Source organism: Lacerta agilis, chromosome 14 (assembly GCF_009819535.1).
Source record: "Lacerta agilis isolate rLacAgi1 chromosome 14, rLacAgi1.pri, whole genome shotgun sequence".
Classification (NCBI taxonomy): domain Eukaryota; kingdom Metazoa; phylum Chordata; class Lepidosauria; order Squamata; family Lacertidae; genus Lacerta; species Lacerta agilis.
In genome coordinates, this window is record NC_046325.1 from 40236793 (window position 1) to 40256578 (window position 19786).

At 47.4% G+C, this 19786-nt stretch overlaps 1 protein-coding gene across 1 annotated transcript in view; it reads left to right on the forward strand.

The window, feature by feature from the left end:
• The window catches only part of LOC117057971 (mucin-3B-like), a 37511-nt gene extending 18001 nt beyond the window's left edge, over nt 1-19510 (forward strand). The window contains exons 9-17 of the mRNA XM_033168812.1: nt 2376-2494; nt 2637-2695; nt 5727-5887; nt 8364-8426; nt 13233-13395; nt 14003-14164; nt 15555-15652; nt 16623-16684; nt 19429-19510. Of these exons, the coding sequence (XP_033024703.1) occupies nt 2376-2494; nt 2637-2695; nt 5727-5887; nt 8364-8426; nt 13233-13395; nt 14003-14164; nt 15555-15652; nt 16623-16684; nt 19429-19467 (926 nt within the window). The 3' untranslated portion in view covers nt 19468-19510. The remainder of the gene's footprint in view (nt 1-2375; nt 2495-2636; nt 2696-5726; nt 5888-8363; nt 8427-13232; nt 13396-14002; nt 14165-15554; nt 15653-16622; nt 16685-19428) is intronic.
• The last annotated feature ends 276 nt before the right edge of the window (nt 19511-19786 follow it).

The window sequence follows — 19786 nt, forward strand, 5'->3', positions numbered from 1 at the left end:
TTTTCTAGGGAGTCTTCTCTTCTCATGAGGTGGCCAAAGTACTGGAGCCTCAACTTCAGGATCTGTCCTTCTAGTGAACACTCAGGGCTGATTAGATATTCATATGGCACTTTTGAGCTCTTAAAAGAGCACTCAGAGCACAATAAATCCCATGGACAAAGTTATAACTAGAGAAAATCATATACAATCTTGGCAAGGATGCTATTTCTCTGCTTATTTCCTCTTGGAACAGAGCCATTAGCAACAGCTATCAGGAATTGCAAGGGGGCCTTTGAACTTTGGTCAAAACGCCACATTGTGTTAATCACGCTTAAAAAAAAAAAAGGCTTACGCTGGCCATTTTTATTTCGAAGGAATAACCTTTCTTCTGGATTCCACTGGATTGACACCTTTCTTCTGGATTCCACTCTAAATCTGGATTGGAGCCCAGCAGCAGATTCACACCCCAGCTGCTCTTTGCCCCTGTAGATCATGCTTATGGCGTCTTTGGGGGGTAAATATCAGCTGTGGGGTGAGGTCAATCCCTCCAGCATAATCAGAACCAATGCCTATAAAACTGGGCAAGGCCTCTGCAAACACAGGAGACTTTTTCCTGGCAGTGGCAGATGTTCCTAGACTGAGGACCAGCCAAATCTGAAGCAGGAGGGGGTCAATTAAAGTATAACTAATAGCCGTAACTAAGTGTAACTAATAGCATAGATCTGCCATTGATGTAAAAAATTCTGTAACTGGGTCCGTCTCCAGAAGGGAGTCCGTAAACCCGGGAAGAGCGCTATAATTTAAGAGCCCCTTCCCAACAACGCAGCGCAAAGACAAAGACAATACCGGGTCTCCCAAAGCAAGGCCTTGTTTATTAGAAACTGTTGCAGCAGGTTGTTTTGCAAGCAAAAGACCTAGAACAATGGAGCGCAAGCTCCTATATAGACTTTTGAAATTGCCCCCCTCCAGCTCAAGACCACCCCTCCATACATCATACATACATCAGAGTTACATCACAAATTGGGATGGTCAGAGGAGGTAACCTGTGAATTCTCACACCTGTGCCATCCCTCCTTGAACCCCTCCCAGACACACACTTCAGCAAAACAAAAGTGTTCCTGGTTTCCTGTCCTGGGCAGGCAGGGCTAATGCAGGGCTAACGACCGTCCTTTGTTCTAGCCAGGGCCAAATCCATGGGAAATGGCCCATCAGAATGCCAGAGATTATCACTCAGCCAGAGGGCTGCTCACCTCCTTCCTCCTTGCAGAGAAACAGTTTGTCAGTTTGGGAGTGAAAAATGGTGTGAGGCCTGTTTTTCCTGTGTTTGCTTAGTGAATTAATAATATATATTATATAAATAAATTTGTTGTTCAGTCGTTCAGTCGTGTCCGACTCTTCATGACCCCATGGACCAGAGCATGCCAGGCACGCCTATCCTTCACTGCCTCTTGTAGTTTGGCCAAACTCATGTTAGGAGCTTTGAGAACACTGTCCAACCATCTCATCCTCTGTCATCCCCTTCTCCTTGTGCCCTCCATCTTTCCCAACATCGGGGTCTTTTCTAGGGAGTCTTCTCTTCTCATGAGGTGGCCAAAGTACTAGAGCCTCAACTTCAGGATCTGTCCTTCTAGTAAGCACTCTGGGCTGATTTCTTTGAGAATGGATAGGTTTGATCTTCTTGCAGTCCATGGGACTCTCAAGAGTCTCCTCCAGCACCATAATTCAAAAGCATCAATTCTTCGGCGATCAGCCTTCTTTATGGTCCAGCTCTCACTTCCGTACATTACTACTGGGAAAACCATAGCTTTAACTATACGGACCTTTGTCGGCAAGGTGATGTCTTTGCTTTTTAAGATGCTGTCTAGGTTTGTCATTGCTTTTCTCCCAAGAAGCAGGAGTCTTCTAATTTCGTGACTGCTGTCACCATCTGCAGTGATCATGGAACCCAAGAAAGTGAAATCTCTCACTGCCTCCATTTCTTCCCCTTCTATTTGCCAAGAGGTGATGGGACCAGTGGCCATGATCTTAGTTTTTTTGATGTTGAGCTTCAGACCACATTTTGCGCTCTCCTCTTTCACCCTCATTAAAAGGTTCTTTAATTCCTCCTCACTTTCTGCCATTTTGTTTATTATAAATAAATAAAATACCTTAAATTCTTACAACACCATTTAGACATTTGCACTGCCCCATTGCAACCTATGTTAAGTTCTAGTATTAGGAGACAGGAAGAAAAACTTCTGTTTCTCCACATCATACATTTTATAAGGTTTTTTCCTTATTCACGTCCTTCTTAGTGGGGTGGGGTGGGGGGTTTTCCCCTTAACTAAAACGCCCCCAGCAGTTTCTCAGAGGTGACATGTTCCCATCCCCTGATGGTTAATCTCCCTCCATTTTAGAAAGCGTGCCCGTGACAGTTGAAGTCCAGGTGAAAATCACCAACAGGGAGTTCGAGCCAGAGCTCGAGAACCAAGACTCAGAAGCGTATAAGAACTTGGAAGAGGAATTTAAGACGCAGGTAACATTGAGCTGCTGGCTCATCCTTCAACACCCTGCTCTGTTGGTTATAGAGTTCTCTTTCATTCTGTTTACCTTCCCTCTCTAAATGACTCCAGCCTGGATTATTAAGACATTCCGTATTTTTCTTCTCCACCATTTAGATGGACCATGTTTATAAGGACGTCTCTGGATACGAAAGTGTGGTGATCTTAAGGCTGCGGTAAGTACCTGAAGCAGAGACCACTTTGAGATGCCATATTCAGGGGCGTAGCAAGGTAAATTGGTACCTGGGGACAAAAAAATTCTTGTCAACCCCCCCCCCCCAGGCATGGGAAGGTCAGGTGGTACCCGGTGCGGAAAATTTCTTGTCAACCCCCCCCATTGATCCCCCCCCCGCAAAAATGGTTTTACGCTATTTCATATTTTCTTACAAAGGAATAATAACAAGTAATAATAATTTTAAAAACTTTTATTTATATACCACCCTCCCCAGCCAAAGTCGGGCTCAGGGTGGCTAACATCAGATACATAACATTGGTATAAAATCAAACAATAATTAAATTACCTCCTAAAAACATCTCAAAATCAAATTAAAGTCTAATTAGATGGCTTTCCACAGGGTTAGGGTTGGGGACAGTAAGTGTTCTCTGAACTGAAATTTCAGCCTTCATGACATAGGAAAACAGCCAAGTGAACAGCTATTTTGGTGGAGGAGGGTCAAGATATTAACCGATATGCATGAAATTTCATAAATAGCTATATAATCCCTAGTATAGTATGATAAGACCTTCGGAGCAGGCATTTAAAAAAAAAATGTCAAAAAAGTGTTCCTTGATAATTTGTCACCCCCTCCATTATGGAACGCAGGGCAGACCGCCCCCCTGCCCCCCTTGCTATACCTCTGGCCACATTGCCCAGTGGCCTATTCATGTTTCAGATTTCGCTATGGTGAAGCCAGTGAATGAGTCCTCCTGGCTTCCTGTTGTCAGCTTGCCAGGTCCCTCACTCCTCAAAGGAAACCCAAGAGGTTGTTGTTCCCCAGAGTCCCCCTTGTTCCATATCATTCCTAGGCACCAAATCTCTCCCTAGGAGATCTTAGGCTGCTCCTGTCTGTACTCCTGTTATCTGGATGACTAAGGTTAATGTTCATCTATTGATGGAAGAGAAGCCCATTTTTTGAAAACAGCCCAGTCTAGATTCCAAATCAAGAATGTTTCCACAAGCAGAGACAGTTCGTGCGTTGTTGTTGTTATTGCTGTTAATAATTTTTATTAGTTTTCAATTACAATCCAATAATAGCCTCATTATAACAATACCAATTTATAATAGAAAACAAAATGAAAAAAAAATTCCTTCCAGTAGCACCTTAGAGACCAACTAAGTTTGTTCTTGTTATGAGCTTTCGTGTGCATGCACACTTCTTCAGATACACTAAAACGGAAGTCACCAGACACCTTAAAATATAGTGAGGGAGTGGGGAGGGGTATTATTACTCAGAAGGGTGGTGGGAATGGGTGATCAGCTGATAGGTGTGGAAAGACTGTTAACGACTGCAATTTGGTCTTACAGGGAAAGGCAAGGGGTGAGATGGCTAAAGATAGCTTTGTCATGTATAATTGTATTATAAATACAATTTATAACACAATTACTAATACCAATCGTTCAAATACCAAATTATATAATTTAGATAAGGTCCGTGGGGGTGGGGGCGGGTTGGGGAGGGGGAGCCCGGTATGCCGGCGGGCTCGCGGGGGCGCCCCTGGGGGGCCCAGCGCCCTTGTGCGCTGCGCCACCAGCCCCTATGGATGAGACGGCCCTGTGTGATGATTTCGTTATTTCTGCATTACAAAATCTTATTAATTTCAATTACATTCCGGTCATCATCATAATCCCTTATATGACAACTGCAATACAGTGGTGCCCCGCTAGACGAATGCCTTGCTAGACGAAAAACTCGCTAGACGAACGGCATTCGTCTAGCAGAAGCTGCCCCGCAAGACGAAAAAGTCAATGGGGCTGCTTCGCAAGACGAAAATTTTCCGTCTTTTTTTCCCCCCGTCTAGCGAAAGCGCGGCTGTCATTGCCGCTTCGCTAGACGAAAAACCTGCTAGACAAAAATTTTCGCAGAACAAATTATTTTCGTCTAGCGGGGCACCACTGTATTAATAACTTCTATTCGTGTTGACACATTAAATGATTTATAAAACTACAAATGAGGCACTCAAACGATATCCCTGTTCTTCCTGTGTGTGGCAATTATTCTGTCCGTGGTGTTTCTTCCTGTCCTTGTAAAATGTTACGTCTATCTTTTCCCGGTTGTTGCTGTTCTCCATCATGCGTTGGGCGGAGCTGATATCCCATTGTTGTTGTGCATTCGGCTTATGCGCCATACATTGGAAGCACATTGCATTCTGCAAATAATCACGGGGACTGGAGTGCATCTGTCAGAGATCTGCAATTCCCAGCACCCTTCACAAACTACAGCTCTGAGTATTCTTTGGAGGAAAACATGTCCTTTAAAATGTATATGGTGTGCATACAGCCATACTGATAAAACAAGATTTAGGCTGCCCCCATAGCACTGATCTTGCACATTCATAGGGACGTAAGTGCATTTTCAGTTTTGGGTTTCCCCTTGTCAACATGCTCCCCTGCCGGGCTCTTTTTATTTATTTATTTTTAATAAATTTTATTTGATTTTATATGAAAGGAAAAAAAACACAACATACAAACAATAACAAAAAATACAAAAACACAATACAAAAACGCAAAAGAAAATACAAAGATAATACCAAAACATCAAAATTTCCATAACATCGTTTGTTGACTTCCTCACATCCACCCCTTCTGCGTTCACTGAATATCATCCTTAGTAAGTTCTTAACATTTTAAATTCATCTTTATTAACTAATCTATTTACTAGCCTAATCTATTTACCTTATCACAACTTCTATCTATTTTAATACCTTATATTAATTTCAAATCTGTAGCCTATCTAATCTGCCTGCTCTCTTTTTAAAAAATTAATCATAGCATAAATTTTTAAATATTCTTTAAATTTCTTCCATTCTTTCTCCACTGCGTCATCCCTGTGGTCTCGGAGTTTCCCGGTCAGTTCTGCGAGCTCCATATAGTCCATCATTTTCACCTGCCATTCTTCTACTGTCGGTTATCGGCCTGCCATGCTCTTTTTAACAACAAAATGTTGGTTCAGCAGCTGAGATATTGCCCTTTCTTCACCACTGTGTTAGGAAAGGAAGCATCATCGTGGACCACGAAGTCATCTTCAAAGCTGTAATAAACAACAATGTGAACATCATTGACAAAACTGTCCAGGACTTGACCGAGGCCGTGCAGAAACAGCTGACTACCATCAACACCACTCAGGAGGAATGCAAAACGGGGAACTCATGTAAGCTCTGGGCAACAGTCTTCCAGTTCGAGATGATATTTCAATATTATTGTGTCCTCCTGGCTAGAGAAGGATACACAAAAGGTTCCATTGCTGGGAGTCCCTGCACTAAATAGGAGCCCATATCTAGAGAAGGAGTCAGGTTGATCTCTTGCAGAAAAAACAACAAAAAGGGTTGAGGCACCTTGAAGGATGTCATTATGGCATAATAAGCTGTTATGGACTAACTTCAACTTCATCAAATGCTTCGGGGAGCCAAGATGTGTGTGCCTGATTTCCTCCAACTCCATCTATCTATTTCTAACAAGAGCTTCCTCCATATATCCTCCAACATTTCTATGATGAAAATAGGGACGTCCTATTCCATTATTGGGACGCGGGTGGCGCTGTGGTCTAAACCACTGAGCCTAGGGCTTGCCGATCGGAAGGTCGGCGGTTCAAATCCTCACAACGGGGTGAGCTCCCGTTGTTCAGTCCCAGCTGCTGCCAACCTAGCAGTTCGAAAGCACGTCAGAGTGCAAGTAGATAAATAGGAACCGCTCCGGCGGGAAGGTAAACGGCGTTTCCATGCGCTGCTCTGGTTCGCCGGAAGCGGGTTAGTCATGCTGGCCACATGACCCGGAAGCTGTACGCCGGCTCCCTCAGCCAGTAACACAAGATGAGCGCCGCAACCCCAGAGTTGGACGCGACTGGACCTAATGGTCAGGGGTACCTTTACCTTTATTCCATTATTATTATTATTATTATTATTATTATTATTATTATTATTATTCCCCACCCACGGGGCTGAATTTTGATGAGGCCCTAAGCTCCTGAAGGTAATGGGGCCCTTTATATGCCCAGCTGTCCTATGTCAACAACAATTTGTCGCTGTTTTTTATGTTGAATATTTGCTATACGGTTATTTATGGACCTAATAGGTCTCTAAAGCCATTTGCACATAACAAAATATGTATTTTATCAAAGTAATTGTTGAACTGAAATACAAGAAGTATATTAATAGTGAAATTATTTGGGGTGGCCCAAGAGAGTGGGGCCCTAAGCTATAGCTTGTTTAGCTTATACGTAAATCCGGCACAACCTGACTGGGTTGACCGAGCCACTCTGGGTGGCTTCCATCATGTATAAGACATAATATAACATTTAAAAACTTCCCTACCCAGGGCTGCCTTCAGATGTCTCCTAAAGGTTGTATAGCTACTTATCTCCTCAGCTCAGGGGTCAGATAACTCCATACCCTCCGACATTTATCTGATGAAAATAGGGACATCCTAAGGAAAAGCGGGACATTCTGGGATCAAATCAGAAACCAGGATGGCTTCTGTAAATATGGAACTGTTCCTGGAAAATAGGGGCACAATGTCCTTTGTGAGATGCTAAATGGAGTCCATGATATTCCATACAGGCGTTTATTGTGAGACGGGGCTTTTAATGCATGCACACATCTTTGGCATCAAAATGCCAGCCCATAATTCCCCCCCCCCCATCCCATTTAAACCTCCTCAGGGGCAAATAGCAACCACAAACAGTACAGTCAAACCTCGAATGTAATCGAGTTCCAGAAGACCGTTTGTATTAAGTAATAGGTGGACATAACAGACGTCACAGATACTTCTCAAAGAATACATAAAAGTTTGACTTCCGAAACATTCAACAACCGAAAACTGAAAGTAGAAGCATCAATACAATAGGGAAACTCAAAATGGAAGCCGCGTAGCACGTTCGGCTTCCAAAAATCATTCGAAAACTGGAGCATTTACTTCCAGGTTTTTGGCGTTCAGGAACCAAAACATACGATAATGGAGGCGTTCAGAAACCGAGGTTTGAATGTAATGTGATTCACTACTTACGTCAGATCCTGTGTTTAACACGTTTGTGTAAAAGTAATGGATTAGCGGTATAAATATTTCAAATTATGTTTTGATCATTCAAAAATCACATTATTATTTTTTAAAAAAATTAAAAGTGTGGATATGATTTAGCAGTTATTGTCAAGCATAAGTGACATAGATTTAGAATAAAATATCCAAACAGGGTATTTTCAAGCAGGAAAGATGCAGAACTATTGATACAGGAGGTTCTGTATGGATTTTGCCCAATTTTTAAAATATATTGCTTGAAGAATTTGACATAGAAGTGGTGATCAACTTGCTAATAGCCCGCAATTATTATCATTGTGTTTTTTTTATAAAACTCCTTTCCAAAAGCTTTTATAGAATCTGGCTCCCCCCCCCCTTTTCTTTCCTTTTGTTTGAAACTGGCCTGTGTTCAAGATTACATTACAGCATATACCTCTCCACACTTTTCCAGTATAAAATTGTACAGTTTAATTCTGTTAATCTATTATTAAAATAATAGAATTATTTCCTTTAGAGAGACGGTCAGAGCATTTTGAAGAGGTGCAGAAAATATATATATATATAAGAAAGGAAATAAGTAAAACCATGCAATGTAACCATCTCTTTCTTTTTTCCAGCATTTTGCTTTTCAGCTCCACCTGACCCTATTCTGGGCGCAAGCGCAAATTTTTCAGCTGAAGGTGAGTCCCAGAAATAGGGAGGAACAGAGGGATTATTTATGCACCCGCAGCCTGTCCATTGAGAGCAAAAACAGTGAGCTGCCTGGAATTGGTCCTGCATGCATGATGCTTGCTCATTCTAAGCCAGGGGTCCCCAAACTAAGGCCCGGGGGCTGGATGCGGCCCAATCGCCTTCTAAATGCGGCCCGTGGACGGTCTGGGAATCAGCGTGTTTTTACATGAGTAGAATGTGTCCTTTTATTTAAAATGCATCTCTGGGTTATTTGTGAGGCATAGGAATTAGTTCATTTTTTCCCCTTCAAAATATAGTCCGGCCCCCCACAAGGTCTGAGGGACCGTGGACCGGCCCCCTGCTGAAAAAGTTTGCTGACCCCTGTTCTAAGCCCAAACAGAGCTGCCTGCCTGCTCTGGCTGCATCGCGGTGTTAGCAAGTTGGCACGGCCAGGCCTCCTTTCTTCCCTTAATAGTAGGATAGTTTGGAAGAGATGCCCTCCAACATTCCTCAGATGAAAACAGGGACATTCTATTCCGCATCAGTATCACTAGATCCACACTGATCTGTTAAACGTTATAAAATATAACATTATATAACGCTCAGTGCAGTTTTCCATTGCCGGTGCTCTGCAACGCCCTCTGGTGTCACTTTTTAATAATGCATTTTTTAAATTAAAAAAACAAAATAAAAAATTCTTTCCAGTAGCACCTTAGAGACCAACTAAGTTTGTTCTTGGTATGAGCTTTCGTGTGCATGCACACTTCTTCAGATAAAAAGTTATAAACCACAAGTGTAGATCCGTCCCTAGTCAAATACAAAAAGTTATGAGAGGAAACATACAAAACTGCAGTAATTTTAAGCTCAGAAATCTTTGAATTTATGTATTGCATTTAGGGAAGCCTGAGGGAAAAAGAAAACCCAGATCGATAAATACAACTAACTATATAAATGTGTGTGTGTGGAGACTTTGTGACGCTATAGTGCATTTATGAGTACAGTAGTACCTCTGTTCATGAACTTAACCCGTTCTAGAAGTCCGTTCTTAAACCGAAACAGTTCTTAAACCGAAGCGCGCTTTCCCTAATGAGGCCTCCCGCCGCCAGCGCCCTTCCGCCATTCGGATTCCGTTCTTAGACCAAGGTAAAGTTCTCAAACCGGGGCACTACCTCCGGTTTTGCGGAGTTCCTAAACCGAATAGTTCGTAAACAGGGCTGTTCTTAACCGAGGTACCGCTGTGTTTTGGATGCGTGTTAACTTTGAACAGCCATATAAACTTTTGAGTTCAGATCACCTGCGCAAACACCCAACCCCACCCCAGGCACCCCCTGGGACTCCCCTTCACCCAAATGCACAAAATAGGAGGGGGGGCTCAACAGATTTCAGAAGGCGCCCCCTGTGAGGGATCCTATTCCCTCCCCTTCAATACTTCCCCAACAGTGACTCTCCCTAGGTTTCACTGACAACTAGGATGAACCCTTCGGTGTTCATATGGGAGTTGTCTCTGGGGTACCTCAGGGCTCTACGTTTGAAAACCTTTTGCCACCTAAGGGATCTCCCTACCAGGATTCCCAACTACTGCAGTTTGCCTTCCCTTTAGACAAATACGTGGCACACTTGGCTTCACTGTCCAGCCCTCTGTATGACAGGAGAATAAGCAAACAGTTTCCTCTTCCACAGGAAAGCTTTGTTCGTTCCTCTTAGTCACACCTCTTCAGGTACTGATCCACTGCCACAGTCAGCGAACGTTTAAGCACATTTAACTTTATTAGGTAACTTGAAAACATGGATGTCTCGGGTTATTACTGGTACAAATCTTCTTCTCATGTAATTCAGCTTAGTTATAATATTTCCTGCATCCCTTTAGCAATGGTAATGACCTTTCCTCCCATTCCCCAAAGCCTAACCTCTCCTTTTCTCTCTCTAACCCCTCTCCTCACCAACTGCCATTCCCCCCTTTTCAAGGGCGAAAAGTCCCGCCTCCTGCGAGCGAGCCGCCAGTCACATAGAGTGTATGTTAACTCCTAACACGCTGGGGCTCCTGACCATACCCCCCCCCCAAGGGCAGATCCGTTACACCCCCCAATTCAGCTCATGAGAGAAATCCATGCCTTCCCCCCCCCCCCGGTCCAAGTGAGAAGCCAGGCACAAAGGGGGCTTCCTCTCTAGGAATCTAGTCTGGTTCATTTTAGGCAATAAAGAGAGAGCCAAGCCGCAGGATCACATCTCCCTGCATCTCCCTCTCCGAGCATGAGGCAAAGAGGAAGCGCCCACCACCACAGACGGGTGGCGGCGGCGGCCTAGTGACACTTCGGGTTCCCAAACGAAACTGGCGGCGAAAGGCGAGGCAGTAATAATACAAAGAAACTGGGCAGGGACATAAGAGGTCGGGGCACACAGAGCATTGTGCGTGATGTTGCTGGAGCAGCTCATAAAAGCACTCAAGTGAGAACCCCAAGCAGGTTGTTGCTTCTCTCTTTTCCCTGGCCAGGAGATGGAGAGAGAGCAATGAATTGGCCCGGGGGGGGGGGGAGAGGGAGAAGTAGCATGAAGGGTTCCAGAGGGAGCTATTGCCCCGGGCGCAATTTTTTGAGGGGGCACAAACCAGGCGCCCCTCCCCCACAGGTGCCCCCAGTGCAGCAGAGGCTGTAGTTCAGTGGCGTAGCAAGGTGAGGTGGTACCCGGTGCGGAAACTTTTTTTTTTCACACACACACATACACCGCCCCACATTGAAATTATTAAAAGAAGGGGAAATAAGATACTTAACAGCTGCAAGTGTTGTTTTCTGGTTTATTCACTTAACGTTGTGAGCACAAGCACTTAAAAAAAAACCCTCCCTCACTTTGTTCTCACACCCCACCTCTCCTCTTGTGCGTCCCAGGGTTTGGGTCCTGAGTTGAAGGAGCTTTTGCTTCTCTCCTTCACTCCCCCCCTCCGCTTGTTTCCCTCCTTCCCGTCTTCTCCCTGCCTGCCTGCCTGCCTGCCTGCCTCCTCCAGCAGCCCAGGGGGGGGGGGGCAATGTTGTGCCACCTGCCCGCGACTCCCAAGCCTCCCCCGAGTTGTCAAAATGAAAGGGGGGAGGGGGGAAGGCTGCTAGCAAAGCGGCACAGCACCCCCCCTTCCCCCCCCCGAAGGCTCAGGGTAGGCTTGGGAGTTGTGGGCAGGCGGCGCGCCAAATGTCACCCCCCCCCTCAGCGATGACACCCGGGGCGGCCTGCCCCCACTGCACACCCCTTCTGGTCGTAGTCCCGTGGTTTCCAATGTGGGGCACGAGCCCCACGGGTGGGGGGGGCGATTTGATTTTTAAGGGGGGCAATTTGGAAGTTTGTTTAGACCAGGGGTGGCCAACTTCCAAAAGACTGCGATCTACTCACAGAGTTAAAAAACTGGCTGTGATCTACCCCCTTTTGGGGGCTTCAGGTCGAGGTTCTTGAGCTATTTTTAGGAAGGAAAGCCACCCACATTTTGGGGGTTCAGGTCAAAGTTGAGCTTTTTTTAGGAAGGAGAGCCCTGTTTTGGGGGATTCAGGGCAAAGATGTAGAGCTTTTTTTAGGGGAGCCAAAGTTGCTGAGCTTCTTTGTGGGGAGCCAGTGATCCACCAGTGATCTACCACAGATGTCCAGTGATCTACCAGTAGATCACGATCTACCTGTTGGACATACCTGGTTTAGACCAAGTTAATGGCCTTCTAGGCTTCCTCCACGTGAATAGAAATTCGCTTTTTGAATAATAAGAATAATAAGAATTACAGTATATGCAGGGGCGTCGCTGGGGAGGGGCGGTGGGGGCGGTACGCCCCCAGTGATAGGGTGAGCAGCGGCAGGTGGGGGTGACAAGCGGCGGCCCCTCCCACCACTCCCACGCAGCGCTGCATCTCCCAGGGTGACCGGTGGTGCGTGTGGAGTGGTGGGAGGGGCCACCGCATGTCACCCCCACGCACCGCCGCTCGCTCCGTCGCCCTGGGAGCAGCAGCGATGCTGCTCCCGGGGCGACGGAACAAACGGCGGCAAGTGGGGTGACAAGCGGCGGCCCCTCCCACCACTCCCACGCGACGCCGCTCCGCTCCCTGCCCGCTGGGCTCAGGGAGCGGAGCCCGGCCGGGGGAAAGGACAGGGGCAGGCCAGCTGGCCCAACCCCTCTCCTGTCCCCAGAACGGCTCCGCTCACGGAGCGCAGCGGGAGAGGGGCGGGCCAACTGGCCCGCGCGGAGGCGTTGTTCCGTGCGCATGCGTCATGGCGTCATGCGCACGGAGCGACGCCCCGCCCCCACGGGTGCCGCTGGGCTTGCCGCCCCCAGCAGCCCGGCGGCTAGCTACGCCCCTGAGTATATGTCACCGAGAGGTGGGGGTGGTATCAGGCTTTTAGAGATGCTTAGGTGGGGCGTGGCCAAAAAAAAAGGTTGGGAACCACTGTCGTAGTCGCTGCTTCCCTGGAACCCCCCCCCTCGGCGGTACCCACTGAGATGCCTCCGCTGCCCTGAGTGCGACTTTGGTCCCAGACAGCCCTGGCCAAGGGGAGGGGAGGGGAACAAGAGGTGGCAGGCAGCTGGGTGAGCAAGTGGAGCTGGGTTTATTGGGGGGGGCGCAGTGCAGCCCTGCTTGGCTCAAGTGGGGGGGGGGGGTGCGTGGCCGCTGCAATGGATGAAAAGGTGGGGAAAGATTTGAGGTTTCTTTGAGGGGAGAAGGGAAAGTCTTGCATCTGGGAATCTGGGGCTCTGCGTGACAAAAGTGAGAAGCCGCGATGGCCGTAAGGGATTCATGAAGGTCCTGGCATTTTTGTGGCAGTAGCAGTCTCTTCTCCTTTCTCCTTCCCAGCCGCTTGCAGAAAAGACATCGATCCCAGATATGCAGACTACTATTACCCCGATAACTCAACAGGCACGCTGCGCTGCATCTCCGACTGCACCAGGAGCACCAAAAACACCATGAACTGCAACAATGGCATGTGTCGCATATCTGAAAGAGGCCCTTACTGCAAGTAAGTGGACAGAGGAGGGGGGTAGCAGAAATATCCCTGGATCCGGGCATCCCATTGCAAACCTGAATTTGTGCCGGTACGTGATAGAATCCCAGCCGAAAACTGTGGCAGTCTGAAAGAGGCCTGTTCCTCTTCTTCCCCTCTACAAGAAGGGGTGCAAATAAACCGGTGGGTGCATGAGGGGTGCCCAGCAAGGTCTTGGGAAGGGGGAAGGTAAAGGGACCCCTGACCACTAGGTCCAGACGCGGACGACTCTGGGGTTGCGGCGCTCATCTCACTCTATAGGCCGGCATTTGTTCGCAGACAGCTTCCGGGTCATGTGGCCAGCATGACAAAGCCGCTTCTGGCGAACCAGAGCATCGCACGGAAATGCCGTTTACCTTCCCACCGGAGCGGTCCCTATTTATCTACTTGCACTTTGACGTGCTTTCGAACTGCTAGGTGGGCAGGAGCAGGGACCGAGCAACGGGAGCTCACCCCGTCGTGGGGATTCGAACCGCCGACCTTCTGATCGGCAAGCCCTAGGCTCTGTTGTTTAACCCACAGCGCCACCCGCTGGGAAGGGGGAATGCTCTCCCCTAAAACCACTTGCACATCTCTCCCATAGGTGCAATGATGTGGAGTCCTTTTGGTACATGGATGATCGCTGCCAATCACGGATCCAAAAGAGCGATGTTGGCTTTGGGGTTGGGCTAGCTGTCCTCATTGTGATCAGCACCGTCCTGGCGATATTCCTCTTCAGAGCCAGACAGAGGAAATCTCATTCTAGGTAAGAAGCACAAGAAGCGCATGGGTAAGATGCAGGCTGGAGGATAATAACCTAAATTTCTGGACCTTCTTGGCTGGGAGCCTGACCTCATGAGTTAGCGAGTTCAGAATACAATTAATACATTTCGAATGCGTCATTTAAAACAGCCACTAAACAAGGTAGCACTCTCAAGCATCTCCAATAGACCTTTTTTTTTCCCTCCCCCTCCCCTCCCACCCTCCCCTCTGGACAGACCTTCGTTCTTCAGATCTTTATCCATGTACACAGTCTGTTCATTCGAGCTTGTATGTTTGGGTTGGCTTCACCCCTTTCTATCCAATTCCTATAAATTGCCCATTTATTTGTAATTCTTTGGCATTTATTTTCCCAACTATCCTCTGCCGCTATCTGTGCAAATATTTCAGATTGTACGTATTCAAAAACATAATCATTCCATTTTCCCATTTCCCATTTAGCCTTTTCTTTCCATCCCAGTGCAATAACTGCCATTCCGGCTAGAATCATAATCTTATACAGCTCTTGCATATTACTTTTTACTTTGTTATTTCCCAGTATTCCCGAAAATAGTAAATCCCTATTCACTTCTATATTTATTTGAAATAATCCAGAAATTACCTTTGTAATCTTTTGCCAATATTCCTTAACCAGACTGCATTCCCACCACATGTGGAAATAAAATCCTTTTTCCTGACCGCAATGCCAACATTTGGGACTTGAGTTAGCGATTTCCTGGGATCTTTTATAGCAACGAGTAGGGGATCTGTTTGGTTCCACGAGCCAGATCAGGTTCGAACTCACAGGGCAAATTTGACAGGCCAGTCGCCCGGTGCCACGGTGCCATCCGCTGCAATGTGCTTTGAAACTGTGAGTGTGCAGATAAAATATAACGGATAGAATTCCGCAGGATGTGATGCTAGTGTGTGAAAACAGTTGAGACCCAAGGATCCCCATGCACGCACCTCCAGATGGTGGAGATGTCAGGTGGCATCGTGGCACTCAGGCATCTTCACTTGGTTTCAAATGGCCAATAAAAGGTAAAGGGACCCCTGGCCGTTAGGTCCAGTCACGGACGACTCTGGGGTTGTGGCACTCATCTCAACCAGAGCAGCGCACGGAAACGCCGTTTACCTTCCCACCGGAGCGGTACCTATTTATCTGCTTGCACTTTGATGTGCTTCCGAACTGCTAGGTTGGCAGGAGCTGGGACCGAGCAACGAGAGCTCACCCCGTCGCAGGGATTCGAACCGCCGACCTTCTGATTTGAAGCCCAAGAGGCTCAGTGGTTTAGCCGATAGCCAGGTGCAAAATGTACCTGGCGCATGTTGAAAGCTGCCATCCTTCTGTCTGCCTTCAGGTCCTAGTAATGAGCTATTGGTTGTTGTTCCTGCAGCTTCTCCGATGATGCTGAGGCCTGGTATGAGGACGATGAGGAAGAATGGAGGCCCCCAGGAGGCCTGAGCATCGTGAATGAAGGCGCTGCCTATGAAGGTAAGGGCTTTTCATGTCATACATTAGGTAGCCTGTGTGTTGCCAAACACCATGGGCCAGGGATCGCTCTTCAAAGCTTAGACTTGGGACCTCTTAACAGTGCCACATATCGGCACTGGGATAAAACAAGGCCGTGAATGTGCAGAACACGTCTGTCTCTAGTGGAGGAACCACAAGCAGGCACCCACTCCCCGCCATATTATGGAAGGGTTCCTGATGTCCAGGCAGACTACAGCCATTCCACAAACTCTCTATCAGTGTGGTGTAAGTGGTGGAGTGGTAGACTCGTAATCTGGGGAACCGGGTTCGCGTCTCCGCTCCTCCACATGCAGCTGCTGGGTGACCTTGGGCTAGTCACACTTCTCTGAAGTCTCTCAGCCCCACTCACCTCACAGAGTGTTTGTTGTGGGGGAGGAAGGGAAAGGAGATTGTTAGCCGCTTTGAGACTCCTTCAGGTAGTGATAAAGCGGGATATCAAATCCAAACTCCTTCTCCTCCTCCTCCTCCTTCTCTATCTCTCTGTGTGTGACTTTATGGAGCAACTGAGTGGCAGGGTCAAGGGCCAATCTGTGCACAGGGCTGACCAGGGCCAACCCAGGAGTTTTCATAGCTTCCAGGAAAGCAAATGTCTTTCTTTGCAAAGAGCAAGGAGGAAGGCACTGCTGCAAGGGCTGTGTAGACCAGGGGTGTGTGTGTGTGTGTGTGTGTGTGTGTGTGTGTGTCTTGGTTTGTATGTAGCTTTTCCCTCCCCCCATCCCATTGCTGCTCTCAGCAGCAGCCCTCCCTTCCCTTTGGTCACAAGCTTGTTCTGTGAAGCGCACAGGACTCTTAATACTCTGCTTCAATGAAAAGAACTGCAGTCAGGGAAGGATAGGGTATGCCCTCAAGGAAGGCTTTGCAATGGAGAAAACAGGCTCTCTGTTAAGGCCAGTCATTCATTTTGGCTGTTCTGTGGCCCTTTCCTTCTCAGAATGCCAAGACAGAAGCAAGAGTTTCCAGGTCTCTCTGGACTCGGTTGACACAACGGCACAGGTGAGTACAGCCAGCTCTCTTGCAAAGGTTCTCACTTCTCATCCTCAGGGACCAGCAACTGATGCAGGTCTGGTAAATCAGGGAAGGGGGGCACAGATGGAGACCTGCAAGGGAACATGTGGGAGCTGCCAGAATGAGCTTCGCAGCTTCATCATTACAAGGTGACGTACACACACAAGCCCATTTGTAAAGGTAAAGGGACCCCTGACCATTAAGTCCAGTCACGGACGACTCTGGGGTTGCGGCGCTCATCTCGCTTTACTGGCCGAGGGAGCCAGCGTTTGTCCGCTGACAGCTTCCAGGTCATGTGGCCAGCATGACTAAGCCGCTTCTGGCGAACCAGATCAGCGCACGGAAACGCCGTTTACCTTCCCGCTGGAGCGGTGCCTATTTATCTACTTGTACTTTGCCGTGCTTTCAAACTGCTAGGTGGGCAGAAGCAGGGACCGAGCGATGGGAGCTCACCCCGTCACGGGGATTCGAACCGCCGACCTTCTGATTGACAAGCCCTAGGCTCTGTGGTTTAACCCACAGCACCACCCACGTAGCACATACCAAAAATGTCATTTTCCTTAATCCAGAATTGTTAGTGCTGATCCTCAACCTAGAACAGGCATAGGCAAACTTGGCCCTCCAGATGTTTTGGGACTACAACTCCCATCATCCCTAGCTAACAGGACCAGTGGTCAGGGATGATGGGAGTTGTAGTGCCCAAAACATCTGGAGGGCCGAGTTTGACTATCCTGACCTAGAATCTGTATAGCTTGATTCTAGAGCCTGCTGCCCACAGGGATGGGTGAGCTTACTTGATATTTATTGGAAAACCTTCCCCTTGCTTCGGTAATTCATGCCTTCTCCCCTTTGCACATGCCTCAGGTAAATGAAGCAGGAAGCCGTGATTATGCTATTGGAACACACCGACCCAGAATGTCATTGGGCAGGTGATGGGCGTAGCCAGGATTTATTTTAGGGGGGCAGAACTGACGCAATTGGCCAATTAGTTTATTTATTTGTTTGATTTATAGGGGGACAGCTGCCCCCCTGCCTACGCCCATATGGCAAGTGTAGATACACACCCATTGCTGAGACCGACTAGGTCTGTTTTCATCTGTTTTCAAATGGCCACACTGCGTTGTAATGCACAATCAACCTACAAAGAGCTATTGCTTTTTGGATGAGACCAATGTCACGCAAATACAGCCTCAGGCACTCAGAGATGAAAGCAGCAAACTTTATTGCAGTCTCTCTGCACACCTTTCCCCATCCGTCTTTGTCTAAGGAACGCTGAAGAACACATAGAAAGGCCCTTTTAGAAAATTGCCCCAGAATCAGTACAGGGCAGTAACCTACCAAAGCCACTGGAGGGAGCTGCAGTCATTATGATCTCCCCAACCAAAACAAAAGAGACCAAGTACAGTCATATCTCAGGTTACCGCTGCTTCAGGTTGAGTGTTTTTGGGGCTTCAGGTTGTGTGTTTTTGGGTTGCGCACCGCACCGAACCTGGAAGTACTGGAACAGGTTACTTCCAGGTTTCGGCGCTCATGCATGCGCAGAAGCGCCAAATCGCAACCCGCGCGGGCGCAGACGTGGCGCTGTGGGTTGCGAACATGCCTCCCACACGGATCACATTTGCGTCCACTGTAGTGAAATGTGGAACTGAAACAGCTCCAAAATACAGTCGTACCTTGGAAGTCGAACGGAATCCGTTCCGAAAGTTCGTTCGACTTCCAAAACGTTCGGAAACCAAAGTGCGGCTTCCGATTGGCTGCAGGAACTTCCTGCAGCCAATCGGAAGCCACGCCGGACGTTTCAGCTTCTGAATATCATTTAAAAACCGAAACACTCACTTCCGGGTTTCAATCATTCGGGAGCCTATTTGTTTGGGAGTCAAGGTATTTGAGATCCAAGCTACGACTATAACTTACATAAAGGCAAAGAGGTCTTGCAACAGAATGTTGCGCTCTCCCTAACAAGAGTGTTCCTATTTAGGATTGCAGCCAGCCAGGCATGCCCTCCTCCAACATTGTATGAGCCAGAGGTAGACAACAGATATCTCCACATGCTATTGGGCTACAGTTCCCAGCATCTTTATCTGGACAACAGTGCCGTCACTCACCACTAAGGATGTTGAAACAAACAAACAAATAAACAAATAATTGTCCTGTAGCACCTTAAAAAAAGGTAAAGGGACCCCTGACCGTTAGCATGACTAAGCTGCTTCGGGCGAACCAGAGCAGCACACAGAAACGCCGTTTACCTTCCCGCCGGAGCGGTACCTATTTATCTACTTGCACTTTTGACGTGCTTTTGAACTGCTAGGTTGGCAGGAGCAGGGACCGAGCAATGGGAGCTCACCCCGGCACGGGGATTCGAACCGCCAACCTTCTGGTCGGCAAGCCCTAGGCTCTGTGGTTTAGACCACAGCGCCACCCTTAGAGACCAACTAAGTTTGTTCAGGGTATAAGCTTCTTCAGATACTAAGGCTGTTGTTGTTTAAATCAGGGGAGTGGTGCTATTGTGGAGTTTATGTGCAAACAGCAACCCAGCCTTAGTTAACTAGCCACAGGAAAGGTGATTAATCAGCTCTTTAAAAGATTCCGTAGATACACTACTTTTATATGGCTTTATAACATTTCACCGAAATCTAAAGTGCACATACGCAATTGCTGATTTCTTTGGGTGTCAAATGAACCCCATTATCTTTTGTGGAGCTCATAGAGTATCTCACCTTTTCTCTTTGCAGATGCAGTTCCAAAAACCAACAGCACTGACCAACTGTTGATCCCACCCTGGAACGCATCCTGGAAATTCCCCTCTGGTTCCTGAATTACATCAAGGACCCTGAAAGCCCAACGCTAACAGCCAGACTATATTACTGTGTCTACATTCCTTCCTGGGAGAGAATTCTGGGGCTTGGTTCTCATCAGTATGATGAAGACATCCGGCTCTGTTTCTCCTTTCCACCTAAATCCAAGGAAGCTTGTCTCAGTTCTGAAGCAGAATCTGTCATCAGTAGTGGACTAGAGGAAGGTGAACAAACTGAAACTTCTGACTGTCCAACCAAGAGCACCTTTGTCTTGTCTGGACAGAACAGGGAATAG